General features: G+C 42.0%; 1 protein-coding gene across 2 annotated transcripts in view; it reads left to right on the top strand.

Moving 5' to 3' along the window:
* Positions 1-19111, top strand: part of lhfpl4a (LHFPL tetraspan subfamily member 4a) — a 41660-nt gene that overhangs the window by 16091 nt on the left and 6458 nt on the right. For both annotated transcript variants that reach the window (XM_084029383.1, XM_084029384.1), the window contains exons 2-3: positions 15996-16232; positions 18129-18145. In XM_084029383.1, coding sequence (XP_083885509.1) covers positions 15996-16232; positions 18129-18145 — 254 coding nt within the window. The remainder of the gene's footprint in view (positions 1-15995; positions 16233-18128; positions 18146-19111) is intronic.

Consider the following 19111-nt stretch of genomic DNA (forward strand, 5'->3'; position numbering starts at 1 on the left):
TTCCTCCCCTCTCTCCCTCCTGTCCTCCTGGAGTTTCAATTCCTCCGATTCTTTTTCAACATGATCAAATTTCTAAATTGTTCGACTATATTGTCTATATACACTCACCGGCCACTTTATGAGGTACACCTGTCCAACTGCTCGTTAACGCAAATTTCTAATCAGCCAATGACATGGCAGCAACTCAATGCATTAAGGCATGTAGACATGGTCAAGACGATCTGCTGCAGTTCAAACCGAGCATCAGAATGGGGAAGAAAGGTGATTTAAGTGACTTTGAACGTGGCATGGTTGTTGGTGCCAGACGGGCTGGTCTGAGTATTTCAGAAACTGCTGATCTACTGGGATTTTCACGCACAACCATCTCTAGGGTTTACAGAGAATGGCCCGAAAACGAGAAAATATCCAGTGAGCGGCAGTTCTGTGGGCGCAAATGCCTTGTTGATGCCAGAGGTCAGAGGAGAATGGCCAGACTGGTTCGAGCTGATAGAAAGGCAACAGTAACTCAAATAACCACTCGTTACAACCGAGGTATGCAGAAGAGCATCTCTGAAGGCACAACACGTGGAACCTTGAGGCGGATGGGCTACAGCAGCAGAAGACCACACCGGGTGCCACTCCTGTCACCTAAGAACAGGAAACTGAGGCTACAATTCGCACAGGCTCACCAAAATTGGACAATAGAAGATTGGAAAAACGTTGCCTGGTCTGATGAGTCTGGATTTCTGCTGCGACATTCGGATGGTAGGGTCAGAATTTGCCATCAACAACATGAAAGCATGGATCCATCCTGCCTTGTATCAACAGTTCAGGCTGGTGGTGGTGGTGTAATGGTGTGGGGGATATTTTCTTGGCACACTTTGGGCCCATTAGTACCAATTGAGCATCGTGTCAACGCCACAACCTACCTGAGTATTGCTGCTGACCATGTCCATCCCTTTATGACCACAGTGTACCCATCTTCTGATACTTCCAGCAGGATAACGTGCCATGTCATAAAGCGTGAATCATCTCAGACTGGTTCCTTGAACATGACAATGAGTTCACTGTACTCAAATGGCCTCCACAGTCACCAGATCTCAATCCAATAGAGCACCTTTGGGATGTGGTGGAACGGGAGATTTGCATCATGGATGTGCAGCCGACAAATCTGCAGCAACTGCGTGATGCTATCATGTCAATATGGACCAAACTCTCTGAGGGATGCTTCCAGTACATTGTTGAATCTATGCCACGAAGGATTAAGGCAGTTCTGAAGGCAAAAGGGGGTCCAACCCGGTACTAGCAAGGTGTACTTAATAAAGTGGCCAGTGAGTGTATATATATATAGATATACAGTATATACTGTATATTAATATGTATAGTGTCACTGCACTGTTTGTTTTTTAGATAACATATTTATTCCACATACTAGTCAGATCTGTCTAAACAGACAGCAGACACACAAACACACACACACACAATCAGACAGACAGACAAACAAACAGAGAGATCTATTTGGAATGTTTCTGGTGTGAACAACCATCTACTGCTCAGACAAACATCTTTGGGTTATTGAAAAGCACTATATAAATTAAATGAATTATTAATTATTATTATTATTTACATAGCACTTGTGAACCCGGCACTAGAAAGTTCATAGTCAAAAATTCTTCTCTAATATCTATAATATGATTTTATTTCAAGGGCTGCACAGTGGTGTAGAGGGTAGCACTGCCGGGTTCAATTCCCGAGTCGGCCCTGGTTCCTTCTGTGTGGAGTGTGCATGTTCTCCCCGTGTAAGCGTGGGTTCTCTCCGGGTTCTCCGGCTTCCTCCCACAGTCCAAAGACGTGCAGGATGGGGATAGGTTCATTGATGACTCTAAATTGCCCGTAGGTGTGAATGTGAGTATGAATGGTTGTCTGTCTCTACATGTCAGCCCTGTGATAGACTGGCGTCCTGTCCAGGGTGTACCCTGCCTTCGCCCAATGATAGCTGGGATCGGCTCCAGCCCCCCCGTGACCCTGAATACAGGAGAAGCGGTAGACAATGGATGGATGGATGGATTTTATTTCATCTAATTTTCCAGGTTTTACTAGAGGTTGCTACTCTGTGGCTTGTGTTCATCAGCCCATCGCTCCTCCACAGCTCACATGTGGTCACTTTCTACTGGTTGCAAAAATTACAAGATGGGGACGGCCAAAATGCCAAACTACGTCACCATGACGACGCCCACTTATATACATATATAATCTTTGCTTCGACCTGGCCGTTTGCTGTGTTTTGGCTGTCAGCATGCCTGCTCTTGTCCCATCCCTGTGACTCATCTCATCCTCCTAAAAAACACACAAAAACACTCAGTGTCCTGATAAGTGTCTTCCTGTCCATGTGTTTTCCCTCCAGGCTTTACTGTGAGCAGGGTCTGACAACTGGAAAGCCGATATATATTTTGTGTTCTGCAGCCCGCTACACCCCTACCCCTCCTTTGCATCGGTCAAGCCGGTTGCCACGGCAACCCCGCCTCCCTCCCATCCAAATCCCTCCATCTCACCCTTATCGCCTTCTCCTCTTTCCATCTCTTTTTTCACTCTGTCCTTCATCTAGTTCTGTCAGCCTGGTTTCCTCCACCTCACTCATTCGTGCTCTTCCTCCTCTATCTGCTCATGCTTTCTCTCTTTCTTTTCCCCTGTTTCTTCCTCCCCTCTTCATCCTCTCCATAGGATTGTAACTTAGCTAATGTTTAGCTAATCAGAAGACCATATCGTACACTGTGTCTGTGTGTGCTCATTCATCTTGAAGTTGTGCTGAGAGTTAGGAGCCCTGCTGAAAGATAATTGGCTATATCAACCATTGCTACATGTATCACATTTGCACTGATTGAGAAGCCAAACAGGCATGTAAATCACAAACACAGACACCTAATTCATATGACTCAATTAATCCATCCATATTTCTTCCATCTGGTGAACTGTTGTCCATACGTTGTGCCAACATCGACAAATGGTGTTGTGCTCGTATTGTAGAATCAAATAAAAAAACACACAACTACTCATCCTTGTTAAGAAACGACACACAAACTTGTACTTACACTAACCATAAGTTGTGCATAAGAAGTGGACGTAGTCATGGTGACGTCACCCATTTGCTTGTGTTCTATGGTTATAAAGCCAAGATTTTGGCATTTTGGCCGTCGCCATCTTGGAATGTTTTGCAAACAGTGAAGGAAGTGACCATATTTGGACTGTGGAGGAGCAACGGGTGGATCTGATGAACACAGGCAGCAGAGCAGCAACCTTACTGGATCTGGATCCATCTGGATTCTGGTGAGAAGCTGTTAACAAAGTTAGCTTCATAATTCAAGGCCAACTTTACAGCTAAATGTTAAAGTCATTAGTCGGCATTGACAGAAGTTAGACCACGATGGCGATGCCTTGGTGGTAATGTGTCAATCACAAGGTAGCCCCACCCTAAAGCATACCCTACTTTATGGACTATTTGACTCTAAATGGACCATAATTTACTAAATGAACATCATGCTGTCTTGAAGAACACTTGAAAGAGACCACTGAGACCATAAACTTATGTTTACAATGTTTAGTGAGTCATTTTCTCACTAACTTCCATGCAATCAGACTTCGTTTAGCAACCAGATGAGGCGCTCCCTGATGGCCAATGGAGAGAATGAAGTTTAAGACATTTCGGCGTCTTTAACTTCACTTTTCAGAATTCACTTTTCACGGTGGTGTAGCACTCTCGCCTCACAGCGAGAGTATCCTGGGTTCGATTCCCGGGTTGGCCCAGGTTCCTTCTGTGTGGAGTTTGCATGTTCTCTCCGGGTTCTCCGGCTTCCTCCCACAGTCCAAAGACGTGCAGGATGGGGATAGGTTCATTGATGACTCTAAATTGCCCGTAGGTGTGAATGTGAATGTGAGTGTGAATGGTTGTCTGTCTCTACATGTATCCCTGTGATAGACTGGCGTCCTGTCCAGGGTGTACCCTGCCTTCGCCCAATGACAGCTGGGATCGGCTCCAGCCCCCCCGCGACCCTGAATACAGGATAAGCGGTAGACAATGGATGGATGGATGGATGGATGGACTTTTCAGTGCCTTGTTGGAACTGTTTTTGTTTTTTTGTAGTTTTGTGATGATCTCAGTCCCATCTCCAAAAAGTGGTTCAACAGCCACTCAGTCAGGTTGCAAACACGTCAGCACTTCATTCCAATTAAGTAAACAATTTCATTTGGAGGTCGACTTTAAGTGAGTGCACCTGTCAATTAAGTCCTAATTGCATAATAACTGTGTGCACATAACTACAGTACACACAGAAGCTATAGGTTGAAACAGGAAGTCATTATTATGGTTGCAACGGATAGCTTATTGTTTGGATCGTAAACATAGTTTTGAGTTTTGATTGGATCGTCAGAAGAAAAAAAGAGGATAAAATATTACTTTTAGAGATCACGATTGTCAATCAGCCATTCAGCTGATACTGATGTTTTTGTCATTTCTTTCCATCACCATCCCAAATAAGGATTTCCTCCTCCCCAAAAGTCAGTGTAGAGCTGTGTTGAATTAACAGAATCGGTTAAGTCATCTGCTTCACCTCCTCACAGTCTGTCCAACCAAATGTTTATGAACGTCTCTGAAACACCAACGCCTCAAGGGCACCTGGGATATGCAGTTCTTATCAAATCTGAGACAGGAGAGGAACAAAAAAAGATTTAGAAACCCCATCACAAGAACGAGGTCTTGAGGACAGAGGGCTCATGTCAATCATCCAAGAAGAGATCGTTCTTCTGTTCTTCTGCTTATTTCCTGTTTTAAGCGATAGCATCCAGTCATATCTTTCATATCTGTAGCTTGTGACCTCTTTCAGCCATATCAGAGCTCTATTTAGTTTCTGCTGGTGAAAATCTGTCCTGCTTCAAAAGAAAGGCTTTCCACTGGAGAATGGACATTTGGAGTCAATATTGAATTCACTGTATCAGCTGACCAGAAACATGAGATGTTGATAATATTGCTCTGATGGATGTTTAAATACCGATAGACATCTTCACCATAACAACATTACAACAAAATAATATATCAATGTGGAGTTGATGCAACAATACCACTGGAACACATCATAGAAGTCATTGTATTTTATATTGGTATGATCAAACTTGAACATAAAACTTGAAAAACCAGGACAGTGTGCACAGCTGCTCAGATGAATGTGGTAAGTGTGGAAGTCAGTGTTTACTTCTGGTTTCACATAGGACTCTAACAGTGGTCTCCTGGATGAAGTCCCATGTTAGACCCACCTATCCACTTTGACCTCCTCCCTATGACTTTCTACTACGTCACCTTTCCTCGCTCACAATTACATGGGTTTCATAGTAAGTTATTATATATAAATTATAACACTATATACTGTTTATAATAGATGTTGCTACACCACGTATACAAATGCAACTTCTGTCATAATGATGGTGCTAGTTTGGTGCCATTAGATTTCATCCTCTGGGTACCATGAATATCCACATCAAATTTCATGGAGATTTCACCATTGGGTTTTCAGACATCCATCAGCTGAATAGCCATACCAAATTTAGTAACAAATTGGTCTTTAGTTGCTCTGGACCAACGTGTGTGATTTATGGAGGGAGGAAGGAATCGACTGGCACTAACTCCCCCATCTCTCGCCGTTAGACCCACAGTAGACTTTTAGAGCAGAAAGCCATCATTGTTACAAAACACCCCAAGCTCTACTTCTCATTTAAAGAAGCATCACCCAGCCTCATGACCACCCCGAGAGATTCCATTAAGGTTGGTTTAGTAATTGCTCCTGAATCAAATAAATGGCAAGTAAAATGTTTCTGTAGCAGCTCAAACCTCCCGCAGCAAGAAATCATGCACATTACAGCTTTCCCAATAAACAGCCTTTTATATCATCAAAGTAATAATGGTTGATGGATTTGAATCAGAGATATCTTCCAGGGGTCACAGTGACCGTTTCCCGCACGATTAAGTTAAAGGGACAGTGTATAACATGTTATGTAATTTATTAGCTAAAATCAATATCTTCATTCATGAATAGGTCCTCATACGTGTATAATTACCTCTGTCAATAATCTGATTTATCCTCGTAAGCGAAGAATTTCGTATTTGTATTCACATTGGACGGGTAAGTCCTCAGGAGGCTTCCATGTCGAGGAGGGACATGACACATAAACATGATTTCCTTCAGAGCCAGCATGAATGAAAGGAGATCACATCAGCATGAGGTGCTTCCAGACGTGCAGGGTGGCGTGCAGGACCGGCTCTCCCCTGGGAAGACGGCGTCTTCTACACAGTCATTCATTCGCCCGTGATGCAGCCATTCCTGGACAACGGTGCGGCCACAGCCTGCTGTCCCCCTTGGAGCTCCCGGAGAGCGACTTTTACTGAGCTTTTTCATCCGCCGTGATGCTTTAGTCCTGGGGACCGTTGCGTCCACTGGTTAGCTTCTAAGTACATAACGGCTACCGTATCAAAGCGCTAGAGAGCACTATACAATGAAAATACAATTTCACCACTAGATGGGAGTCATTCCTACACACTGTCCCTTTAAATCATAACCTTCATGGAGCAAGTTTTAACCTCCTGCAAGACAGACAGAGTGGGCGTGTGAAGAGGGCTGTCAGAGATGGGAGATACTGTCACAGCATCATAGTGTGTTTTATTACGTGACACGATATGAAACGTGTTTGTAAAACATTTTTGTTGGTTCACGTCGACATTCAACTCATTTCATGATTTGCTGAGATGTACAATTCCAACATTTTTTTAGTGAGGCGGTTGTTCAGTTTTAATCAGCCTTTTGATTATTTTTTTCGGATATGTTGATGCACCATTAAATAATAAATAAATCAGGTTTCTTCAGCACATAGTGGACTTTAGGGACGGTCTTTATAGCAAGGCCCACCTCTTCTTCGAGGGATATGATGTAGTGTGGTGGAGCCTTCTAAAGGAGGCAGCCCCTCAAGCTAACATTAGTGGTGTGTCAGTCAATACCAACGTATACCTCTCCCCCTCCCTGATGAGGCTAAACATTAGCTGGTAATGTTCCTGAAGAGTGATGCTAATATGTGTGGAAGAGTTTCATAATGGAGCTTAAGGATGCCCATTTATTTAGTTGCGATAATAAAGATGATGCTATGCTTCTACTATGACAGTGTATTAGGGCCATTGTAGGGGGAAGAGGTAATTTAAAAAAGAAGAGGACCCAACTGCAGAAGTGAGGCAGGTAGGTAAAGTTAAACAAACGTGAGCTTTCATAATTGTTATTGTTGTTGCTAGAGCAGGTACCAGAACTATATCTGACAAGCAACAAAAACTGAAGGATGCTGAGGCAAAAGAAACATACCACAAAACCAAACTAATACAAACTGGTATTACATAAACGAAGGCAGACGAGCTGACAGGGAAACACTAAATACACAAGAAAGTCTTCAGACAATAAGGGTGGGCAGACATGAGGGCAGGCTGGAGGCTGATTGGTGGAAGAAACAAAGGGAACAGAGCAAGGACACGAATACAACACAGGTGTACACTGAGACAGGAAGTCCAACAAACACAGGACACAGGAGAGGACCTTTAAAACAAACAGGAAAGAGACGAGTCAAAAACCCAAGATCACAAAATATTCTCAGATTATAAATTCATACATGACTCATTTGAATCTGATATTAAACTCAAATTTGTGAGGAAAATAAAAATGTAAAAAGTGGGCATAATAGAGGTCACCATTTCCAGTACATTATTATTGTTTTGCAGACTGAAAGACTGACATAAACCACAGTGTGTGAGGAGAAGCTCCAACGGATCAAGTCAGTGATGATCTAGAGGCGAGGCCACGCATGCACGCAAATGTTTTTTTTTTATATGAGTAAACTAATTTGCAGACAATCCTAAATTCATTCTTTCCAACATACATGAGTACACACACACACACACACACACACACAGTAAGAAGGGTGAGCTGCTGGGCAGTGCAACCCTCTCAGCATCCCTGACACAGATTTAAATGAGGCTCGATGAATTATTAAGAGTGAGCCTTGTTCACTTCTGTCAGCCAGCCAGGACTAAAGGAAACCCACAGGGAACACAAACCCCTCACACCACGTTACATGTGGTCTGGCTGTCCCATCTGCAGGAACTGGATTTCATGTTTTCCGTGTCCGTCTGCCTCGTGCTGCAGAGAGGTGGGCCGAGTTCAGCAGCTTGGAACATAAAGCTCACACACATGGATCAGTGCTACAAAATCTACAAATCTCAACCAAACAGCAATAGTAGAACACCTACACCCACCTGTGTGCCTGCTCTGGTTTCAAATAGCTTCTTTAGTTTCTTTCATCCTTGTGCCTTTTTTATTTGAGAGAATTTCAGAGTTTCATTGCAGAGGCATTTTAAGTCCATGTCTGATTTCTCATCACAAGATGAGTTTCATTTCATCCAACTTAAAGAAATGTGCGGTGTCCCACGGCAGCGTCATGGCTGGCGTACGCACGTTTCTACAGCTATTGTTCCTTTGGCGACACTCTGAGGTGATGCTGGGAAACTGTTAATTATGTGAAAACAATTAGTCCTCAGAGTAATGTGCACATCAGAGACACATTAATGGACAATTAACACACACGTGTTTGCAATCATATGGATGAATATAAAAGCATGCACAAAGTGATGAAAAAATGGCATTAACAATGGCAGCCTTGGCCTTGTTAGAAGACATCGCAAACGGTAACATCAGACGTGAGAGGGTGTTTAGAGAACGGGAGGATATGTTAGCAAATGACGACAACTGGCTCATGAGTCGTTTTAGGTTGCCGAGGCCAGTGTTACTGGAGCTGTGCGCAGAGCTGCGGCCGGCCCTAGAAAGAAACACAGCCAGGAGCCAGGGGTTGTCCGTGCCCACACAGGTGCTGACCACTCTGGGGTTTCTGGCAACAGGAGCCTTCCAGAGGGAACTGGCCGATCGGTCAGGAGTGTGCCAGTCCACTCTGAGCCGAGCCATGCCAGCTGTGTGGGACGGGATCATAAGAATGTCATCCAGTTACATCAAATTCCCATACAATGCTGTTGAACAGGCCAACATTAAAGCGCAATTTGCAGCAAGAGCCGGTTTCCCTAATGTAATCGGAGCTATTGACTGCACACATGTTGCTGTAAGCGCCATCACAGGATGAATTTGTTTTTGTCAACAGGAAACATTTTCATTCAATAAATGTTCAAATAATATGTGATGCGCAAATGCAGCTCACCAACATCGTGGCAAGGTGGCCTGGTTCAACGCATGACTCGTTCATTCTTACTAATAGCATGGTTGGTAACAGGCTGGAGGCTGGCACGGTGCGCGATGGGTGGCTTCTCGGTGAGTAAATGTATCCGTTTAATTGCGCCCCGAATGTAAACCAGCACGATGCCCATTTGGGCACGTGCATTCAAATATGTGCATTTGTTTTTCCCTGGTGAAAATAGAGCGGCAGAGCTATCTAACAAGCCCTTTATTGTCTCCTTGTGTTCAGTATTTGTGTCGATAAACGCGTGCGTAAAGTTGGAAATGTCACACACTGCAGTAGCCACGGCGCACTTCTGCAGTCATTAATATATATGATAATATAATATATAATATATTAATATCCTCCTGTCCCCCCGCCCGTTGCGGTCACGCTTCGGCGGTGGGCCGAAATCCTCCGCTTCACCTCCACCTTCACGTCGGACCATTTCTTTTTTATTTCAGGGAGTGTGCGCTGCTCCAACCCCACAGCGTTCACTGCCTCACACACACGCTCCCACTCACATTTCTTTTTTTGTGTGTTAATGCCTGATGAGAGGCTACCAAATAATACTGTTCTTCGAGTCTCGACTTCGTTTAAGAGCGTTTCGAGCTCAAACTCGGTGAAGTTGCGCTTCTTCCCTTTTTTTATTTTTTATTTTTTTTATTTTTTTATACAGGTGCAACACATACATATACATATACACATAGACACACTCATATATATACACACATACATAGACGAGTAACCATAATCATACCCAAGAACATGAACACACCCCAACCATTAGACAAATTAATATCGTTACTATGTACAATTGGCAGAGACAAATCATAACTAAAGCAATGAAAAAACAACAACACACAACACCTGCACATTATTTAACCCCTTAACCCTCCCCAAACCCCTCGCACAGGTCCTTCTCTCATTTTCAAACCGTGCTGGATATTTCAGATAGATACATAAAAATATTAAATAATAATAAAAGTTTAAATCATAGCTCGAGCTAGCTCGAGTGCCTCCTTCCTTGCATTGAGCACCCTCTGACCTGCTCCATTCATTTTTGCAACAGAGAGCTCCAGGGATAACAACTCTATTAAAGAGTAAGTCCATTGAAGTATAGGAAGTGCATGCGGTGGTTGCCACCTAACCGCTAACATCTTTTTAGCCACTGTACAAGCAGAAAGCCACAGCAGCCTTTGCGTATGGTTAAGGTTTTGCCCAGAATCATCATTTAGAAGCATACATTTTGGGGAGAGGTCAAACTCTAAGCCGAGTGCATTGTACAGATGTTTTACTATTTGTTGCCAAAAATTTTGAACTGGTGGACACTCCCACATGATATGCAAAAAGGTCCCTATTTGATTCAAGTCACATAGATTACAATTTGGAGAAGGAGATAACTTAATCAGTAAGCGCCGTTTTGGTGTTAAATAAGTGCGATATAAGAAGTTGAGATTGGTTAATTTATTATTTAGATTTTGTGAGGAGTACGCATTATTCCTCCAAACTCTATTCCAGTCTATAGATGATTCAGGGCAGTCCTTATTCCACACATTAGTTATCGCTAAAGGGGTCTGCATATGTTCCAACAAACTATTATAGATTACTGAGACATGTCCTTTAGGTAGCCCTGACATTTTCTTAAATAATTCCATTATTGGATGATAAAGAGGTTTCCTATCTGTCAAAATACCTGCTGCTCTTAAGGCAGAACGTAATTGTAAATATAAAAAGAAGGAATTTGATGACAGTTTAAATGTTTCACTCAAATCCTGAAAACTTCTTAACCCATCGTCATTCATAATGTCTCCTAAACTGTGGATTCCTGCTTTAGACCACTGAGGTGAGATAAAGTGCTCCCCACCAGACTTAAGAAGGATGTTATAGAATAGTGGAGTACTTGCATGCCATTTAGATGTCCAATTATATATTCTTTCTATTTTCCTGAAATTTTGAATTGCACTGGCTATTACTGAACCATACTCCAGTTTACATTTATTGACAGAGAGACCTGTAAACAAACAATCATTTAAAGAGGCAGGTGCCACCAAATTCTTCTCTATATTAAGCCATGGAGGAGAAGTTTTCTCACTAAACCAATTTAACAAAGGACGGATAGTTAGGGCATAAAAGTAAAGTTTGAAATTAGGAACTGATAAGCCTCCCGATTCCTTCTTTCTTTGTAAATTAGTTAACTTTATTTTTGATCGTCTGCCTCTCCATAAAAACCTTGTAATAATGCTATGTATTTTCTCCCAATATCTTGGAGGAGGTGCCATAGGTAGCATATAGCTACAGAAATTAACTCTAGGAAGCACATTCATTTTAATTATTGAAATTCTACCAGACAAAAATATAGGTAGCTTCTGCCATCTTTCCAGGTCTTGTTTGACCATATTTAGGGTGTTATTATAATTCTTAGTGATTGTTTTTTGTAATGATGTATATACATTTACTCCTAAGTATTTAAAGTGAGATACTACCGGGATATTGAAATCTGTACATTCGTCCTTGCTCGCAGAGTTCAATGGTAAAAGGGAGGACTTAGACCAGTTTATCTTATAACTGGAAACATAACTAAACTGTTCAAATATATTAAGGATGCTTGGAAGAGAGTACTTAATATCAGAAAAAAATAAAAGGACGTCATCAGCAAATAAAGATATATGATGCAAAGTGGATTTAATTTTTATTGGTGTAATGTTTGGGGATAACCTAATAGACTGTGCTAAAGGCTCCAATGATAATATAAACAACATTGAAGAAATCGGATCTCCCTGCCGACTGCTCCTGCTTAATTTAAAGGGAGGAGAGTGTATATTACCTGTACTTACACTAGCTGAAGGATTTGCATAAATAGTTTTGACCATGTTAATAAAATTTGACCCCAAACCCATGGAATTGAGTACAGACCATAGAAAAGACCACTCAAGGCGATCAAAGGCCTTTTCTGCATCAATTGACAAGATGGCTCTTGATGATAGATTATCAGAAGTATCAAGAATATGCAATAGACGTCGCAAATTGTCCGCTTCTTCCCTTTTTCATTTTGTAGATCTGATGGTGCAGAGAGGGGAATCCCCGGTGCAGGCCCTATTTAAATTAATTTGCATATTTAAATGGAGGCGTGGACAGGGAGGAGTTTAGCACTTCCACATGTGCGCTTAATTCCACGTTGATTGGGATGTACAAAGGAAAAGTGCTTGGATCCATGTGTACGCACACTTTGATACATCTGATTTTTTTTGTGCGTAGGACAGTTTCTGGATTCTAGTGTACGCCATTTTTCAGTAGGAAATCCACGCAATTCTTAGTACATGAGGCCCCTGGTGTGCAGGATTTGGTGACATCTAGCTGTGAGGTTGCAGATTGCAACCAACTGAAACTTCTCCTGTGTGGTTTGTCTGTTCTGGGCTACTGTAAATACGTGGCACTAATAAGTGTATATTGAAGTATGTATTAGTCTTCATAAAACAAGACAACATCAATATTTGACAATAATATAGGTTATATAGATAAATACAATAAATGTGCTTGTAATGCCATTGTAAACTATAATAATTAACTCGTAAGTCTTCTATGCATATTCTTAAGTTATAAGTGCTTATAGATATTGTATAACAATACACTTGATTATGATGCTATCATCACTTAAGATCAGTACATGTTATTTTGTTTGACATAATTAAGTGTTAGGACTATATAAGGACTTATAAGGGCCTGATTAACTATTAACTAACGTATTACGAGGACTTTAATATGAAGCGTTACTGATCACACAGGATGATTATTTTCAATCAATTCCACACCAATTATTTAGCATTTATCTTAAAAGATACTTCGGAGACAGACAAGAAACCTGAGACAGATGCATGCAGCAACACCGTTGTTGGACCCATCCCCCCCCCCCCCCAACCGCCGACCACAAGTAGACTTTTGTAATATTTAATACTACGTCACTAGATCTGCACGTTGAATAGTCACATGGATGCATTAAGGATCCTTATTAACTTGAATTAACATTGTTTTAATATGAGCGACACAAATAAAAATGGACAATTCGTGTCCCTGTGAAGAAACCAAAAGATTACATTTTGTGACTATTTCACGACCTGCCGTGAGACCGGGCTGAACACTTCCTGTCTGTCCACCTTTGCATTAGATGGATGATCATCATCAACTCCTGCAGCTGACGTTCAGAGACTTTATTTCCTCTCCTTCACTATCCTGACATCAGCTGAACCCATCGTCCTGTAGGTTCCTACACACACTGAACTCATGTGGTCTCATCAGTAGCAGTGGTCCAGTAAATGAGGCTTTCAGGGACCCATCTGTTAGGGCCAGCCTGGCCTCAGCTGGACCCTACACCAGGGGACTACTCAAGCCTTATGGGAGCACACAGTCCTTCCACAAGAACAGAGTAAAAAATGTACGTATGCCAAACACATCAACACAAAGGGCCTCTGATATAATGTGGGTCTTAATAACAAACACATTTGGAACGCAGCTTAGTTTGTGCAGAGGAAATGCATCAGCATCGGAGGGAACCGACGATACAGGAGTGTGTGTGAGTGTCATTTTATCCCCATAGACAACATGAGGAAACATTCTGTACTTTTAATCAAGGGCTAATGTGGGATTCATTATGTAAAACACTTTAATGTATGAAACGTGCTGTACAAATCAACCTGCTCCGCTACACCTTTTGTACATAAACACTTCAGCTTTCAGCAGGAAATAATCCGCCGAGTCACATTCTGTGACTTGCACCTCTAACGGTGGATGGGAGCAGAAGATCATGGCGTTGAGATTCGTGAAAATAATGTGCAGCTTAAATCAATCTACTTTTTCACTTTTTGGATGAATTCAGAAAACATGGTGCAGTGTTGTATTCACAAAGTCACCAGAGAAAGGTTGGTGTGTTCTGCAAAGCAGCTGCAGCAGCAGTTCATGTAGTATTTTGTATCCTCAAAGAGAGCTCCCCTACTCCCAGACTTTGTAGTATTATTATTAAAATAAATACGATTCATGTTCTCATGTCTCTCAGTTCAAACACTTAACTGATGAATGGAGAGATGAACAGAGGCAGATACTGGAAGCACCACAGCAGCAGACCGATCCCAACGTCCACTCAAAGTCCATCAGGGTCGAGGGCTGTGTTTGTGCAGACTTAGCCTGGTTGGATTACCCACAAGTCATTAAAAAAGGTCAACTGTGCACATTGGTGTTCAGCCAGGCATATTCAATTTACACAGACACACTCATATTAAGGAAACTTCAGGGGAAATCAAGCAGAGGCTACACCTGGTTTATTCATATTAATTCATTTCAACTTTGTTTATTGAAGCTGTTTGACCAAAAACGTAATAGATTATTTGACAATTACCTACCTGCTAAGGCATGAGTATGGAAAAACTCAAATAAAAAAAAAATATATATATATTTTTTTACTATAATTGTTAATTAAATTTACCATTTTTAAGACATGCTTTATTATCATGATATTTGAGCTATACTGCATATTTTTATAGCATACTACACACATTTTAATCATACTATGCTTTTTCTATGACAATGTACATTATGACTACTTCATATATGGGGTGTATTTACATTCTTCCGGTATAATATAGCTTTACGCTACTTTATGACACACCATAAAATATAGTTTTTGACAATTTTAATGACATACTGTATATTCATGTTCATGGCATACTATACTGTGGCACAGATTTTTATGGCTATACTCAAAGTAAAGTGCTGTCCCATTGTCTTTATACCATGTCAAGCCCTTAAAGCCTCTCCAACTCAGCTGACAGCAGCTCCAAACGCAGAGCGAGTTTTCACCTCCATGTAGAATCCAACCAGGTTCATCAATAACCACTAAAGATGCTTTGTATGTTGTGAAGACATGCCAGGAAACCAAACACCGTCCTGTCTGAGTTCATTTATATAATGCTTTATAATGGGTTAGGCTACATCGTAGCTGCTATATCAACACTCAATACAACGTCATCCAGACATAAATACAATACAAATATTCATTAAAAGGATTTGTTTCCTCCATTTCTGAATGAGTAACGTCAGGACGACAGAAGGAGAATCTCAACGCTCATCGGCTTTAGAGACACAGCGTCACGTGTATTCCAGTTGAAATGTTTGAACTCTTGTGAATACGTGAATGAGGTGACTCCCACGTATTGGCCTCATTCACGTTCACGTCGTTGTGTTGACTTTCTGCAAAACATGCATAATCATCGACTTGGTGTTTGGTGTGAACACGTCTTTGGGGGGAGGAGGGGGGCGTTGGCATTAGGCCAGCGTGAAATGGAAAAATAGTATTCTGTCTTCTCTCCTCTGCCTCCCGTCTTCCTCTTACTTTCATCTTGGTAAAATGTCATGCTCCCCTCTGCTGTTCTACACATAAACCTATTTTCTCTCTCCTCCTATTTCATCACACCGGCTCTTCTATCTTGCTTTGTTTGACAACTCAACCCCTTCCTCCTGTATTGATTTTCTTTTCTGTGCTGCTTTTCAATCAAACAGAACTGTGTCATCTCGACCCGTCCCTCTGCACATCACTTAAACTGCCTGACACAAACCAAATACCATTACACTGTATGTGACCACCGCATCCATCACATGGCTGCACTCAAACATTCATCTGTCCGCCTCTCTCCTCACTGCTGTCATCTGTTCTCTTCTCTCGCCTCCAGCCGTGTGTTCAGTGATCGGCTGTCTGATCTTCCCCAACGGCTGGGACTCCGAGGTGATCCGGGACATGTGCGGAGAGGACACGGGGAAGTATGCCTTGGGAAACTGCTCGGTGCGCTGGGCCTACATCCTGGCTATCATTGGTATCCTGGACGCCCTCATCCTCTCCTTCCTGGCCTTCGTGCTCGGCAACCGGCAGAGCGACTGCCTGCAGGAGGAGCTGAAGGCCGACAACAAAGGTGGGAAGTGAAAAGCATTTTTAGTGAAATTACAGGGGATAGAAAGTGCAAGAAAAGCACAAAAAATGCTGACTTGCATTCTGAGTGAAGTCGGGGGGCAACCAACACGGTGTCAAAGGTCGCCTGGTCACCTGCAGGGAAACAATGAGTCACATTCAAGAAGTATCACGTTTTGATCAAGTTCTCTAAGGTCGTAGACATGATGATGGCAACTATCATATTTATACTCTTTCACTGGCTTCCTGTATAACATTGCAACTATTTTAAGTCACTGAATTGTTAAAAATGAATAGAAAGACTAAGAAAGTGTACACATCCATATCTCAGTCCTTGCTTTTCTAAATGTCTCTCACGCTGCTCTTTTGTGCTCCTCGTCTGTTTGTTTCTTTCATCTTTGCATTACAACCTTATCCTTGTGCTTTTGAATAAAGTAAAATAGAAATGATGGTACATTAGTCTGTCCTCGCTAGTGTGGACTAAGCTGATAAACCCGACAGTCCTCAAACTGACACTGTGATTACAGTGAATCCTTGTGGTTTTAATGCTGGTGGGTGTAGGTTGTCGTGTAACTTTTTCTCTGAGTGACCGGTGTGTTGATGAGAGATCACAGCATCTTCAGGAGGTGAAGACTGTGTTGAGCCGCCTTGAGAGAAATAAACTCTCCTGATTTCTCTGAGTGTGTGGAGGAAGTTACCATGGTTACATGTCAGACTGGAGAAGGATGAGGCTGTGGTTTCCTCTCGCTGCATATGTCTCCGTCTGTCTTTCTTAGTTCTCTATACTCACTCCTCTCTGTCTAAAGCATCTTTTGCATCTGTCAGTCTGATGTCTGCCGTCACACAAGCATTAACCGTTAAGCGTTAACCTTTGTTAAAGCACACAACTGATCACCCTCTGATCCCCAAATGTCAAGATAAGACAAGATATGCTGAATGTGGACGTTTTTGCATTCAGCCACAAAGAGATGTATTGCAATGAGCAACGTGTAGAGGAAGTGTAAAGAGTGAGAAAGTCAGGAGGTGTGTCAAACAAACACGGGACCTTCACCCAGGAGACCACTGTTCATGTCATGTGTGAAACCAAACGTTGTATAAGTTTCCACTTGTTGCATAATGTTGTTTCACAAAGTTGATTGAAGTGATTGTTTAGTTACAGTAGTTATATTGTTGGTTACAATCCGTTAAGTTGTTACCAGGCAGCAACCTCATGCTCTGGAAAGTGAAGGAAAAATGGCTTAAACTTGCATTCTCTCTACTGGCCATCAGGGGGCGTCGCCTCTGGTTGCCAAAAGAAGTCTGATTGCATGGCAGTGGATCCATGCAATCATCCCTCTTTGATGTGATATAAAAGGTCAATTAAGTCAACAGTGACTTGGGTAAAAGTCCTTTTATTATTTGACCCATCCCGACCTGTGTGACCTGTGTGAGCTGTGTGACCTGTGTGACCTGTGTGAGCTGTGTGACCTGTGTGACCTGTGTGACCTGCGTGACCTGTGTGACCTGTGTGACCTGTGTGTCTCATGCAGACGTTAAAGGGTGTCTCGTGGGTCGGTATCAGACACTGAGGGCCGCTGACCAACGTCGGTGGTTGACGAGCTGGAAGTGAGAAAGGGTTGAACAATGTGGCTACACACCAACATAATACTGTCAACCCATTAGTACTAATTTTGGCTTTGTTTGGATGGTTAGGATTCACCTTTAGAGTGAGAAAGAAATCTTCACTTTGGGCATCTTGGTTGTTAAAAGAAAAGGGTTTTGGTGGAGGAGAGGACTAATGAGGGACAGCTGACAGTACTACAGTATATAAAGTGTAACCTTTGTAATGATTTAAATCAAATGCAGTTTCCAGGTTAATAAAGGACAAATACTAATCTTTCTCGTTTTGTCCTTTTTACAGATTTTGCCGTGTCAAGGGTAAGTTCACATCCGTGCTGTTTGTGGTTTGAGTGTGGTCTCATGATTATGAATGGTCTCTGTGCAGTAATGCATGTGTGTATCTGAACACTTAAAGTGATGGTTCGGTGTGAAATGCACCCTAGGTAATTTCCACCATGACATCCAGCCAAATACCCCCACCAGAAGCATTTTTAGCGATGGTCAGCATTGGTCAAGATAGGGCTTTAGATAGATAGAGTTTATTTAAAAGAACACTGGAAATTACCTAGGGTGCATTTTACTCCGAACCATCACTTTAATACTAACTAAACACAGACAACTTACTGTATTATTCATGTGTCATGTAAACACACATTTTATAATGAAATATGTTCGCAGACCATTTTAAAAATGCTTTAACAAATTTCTTTGCACTTGGCCAGGGTTTAATTAAGACAATATGGAAACTGAAATATGGATTTCTGCTTCTTCTTCATCTGGTTTATTTAATGTTGTGTAAATATAGCATTGACATATTGTCGACGTGTTGACGTTATGTCAAAGACGTCTGGGTATTGTGTTTTGCATGCTAACGAGTAGGGGTGGAAAATCTCTGGGCACCTCACTATTCGATTACGATTCAGAGGTTGATTTGATTATAAACCGATTATCGATGCATCTTGATGCATCCCGAAGCAAAACATTTTTGGGTACATTTACCAGAGACTGTCCGTGAACAAACAACAAGGTCGCTGCCGTATTTATGCTGAGACGGCGTTATGTTCAGTGTTTACAAAGCCACTACCGTGTTAGCCTAGCTTAGCTCTGAAGAAGCCGAACGTCAAAACAAGCATTTTTAAAGTTATTTGCGTAACGGACAGACTTAACAAACCATGCCATGTCTCTGTTATGTGCAACGCCACAGACGGTCCGGGCGCTGCATAGTTCTGCCTTTTGCATTACTTAAACAATGCGGAATAAAAATAATTGATTTTTGAATGATTT

The sequence above is a fragment of the Eutrigla gurnardus genome (genome assembly GCF_963514095.1).
Source record: "Eutrigla gurnardus genome assembly, chromosome: 2".
Taxonomy (NCBI): domain Eukaryota; kingdom Metazoa; phylum Chordata; class Actinopteri; order Perciformes; family Triglidae; genus Eutrigla; species Eutrigla gurnardus.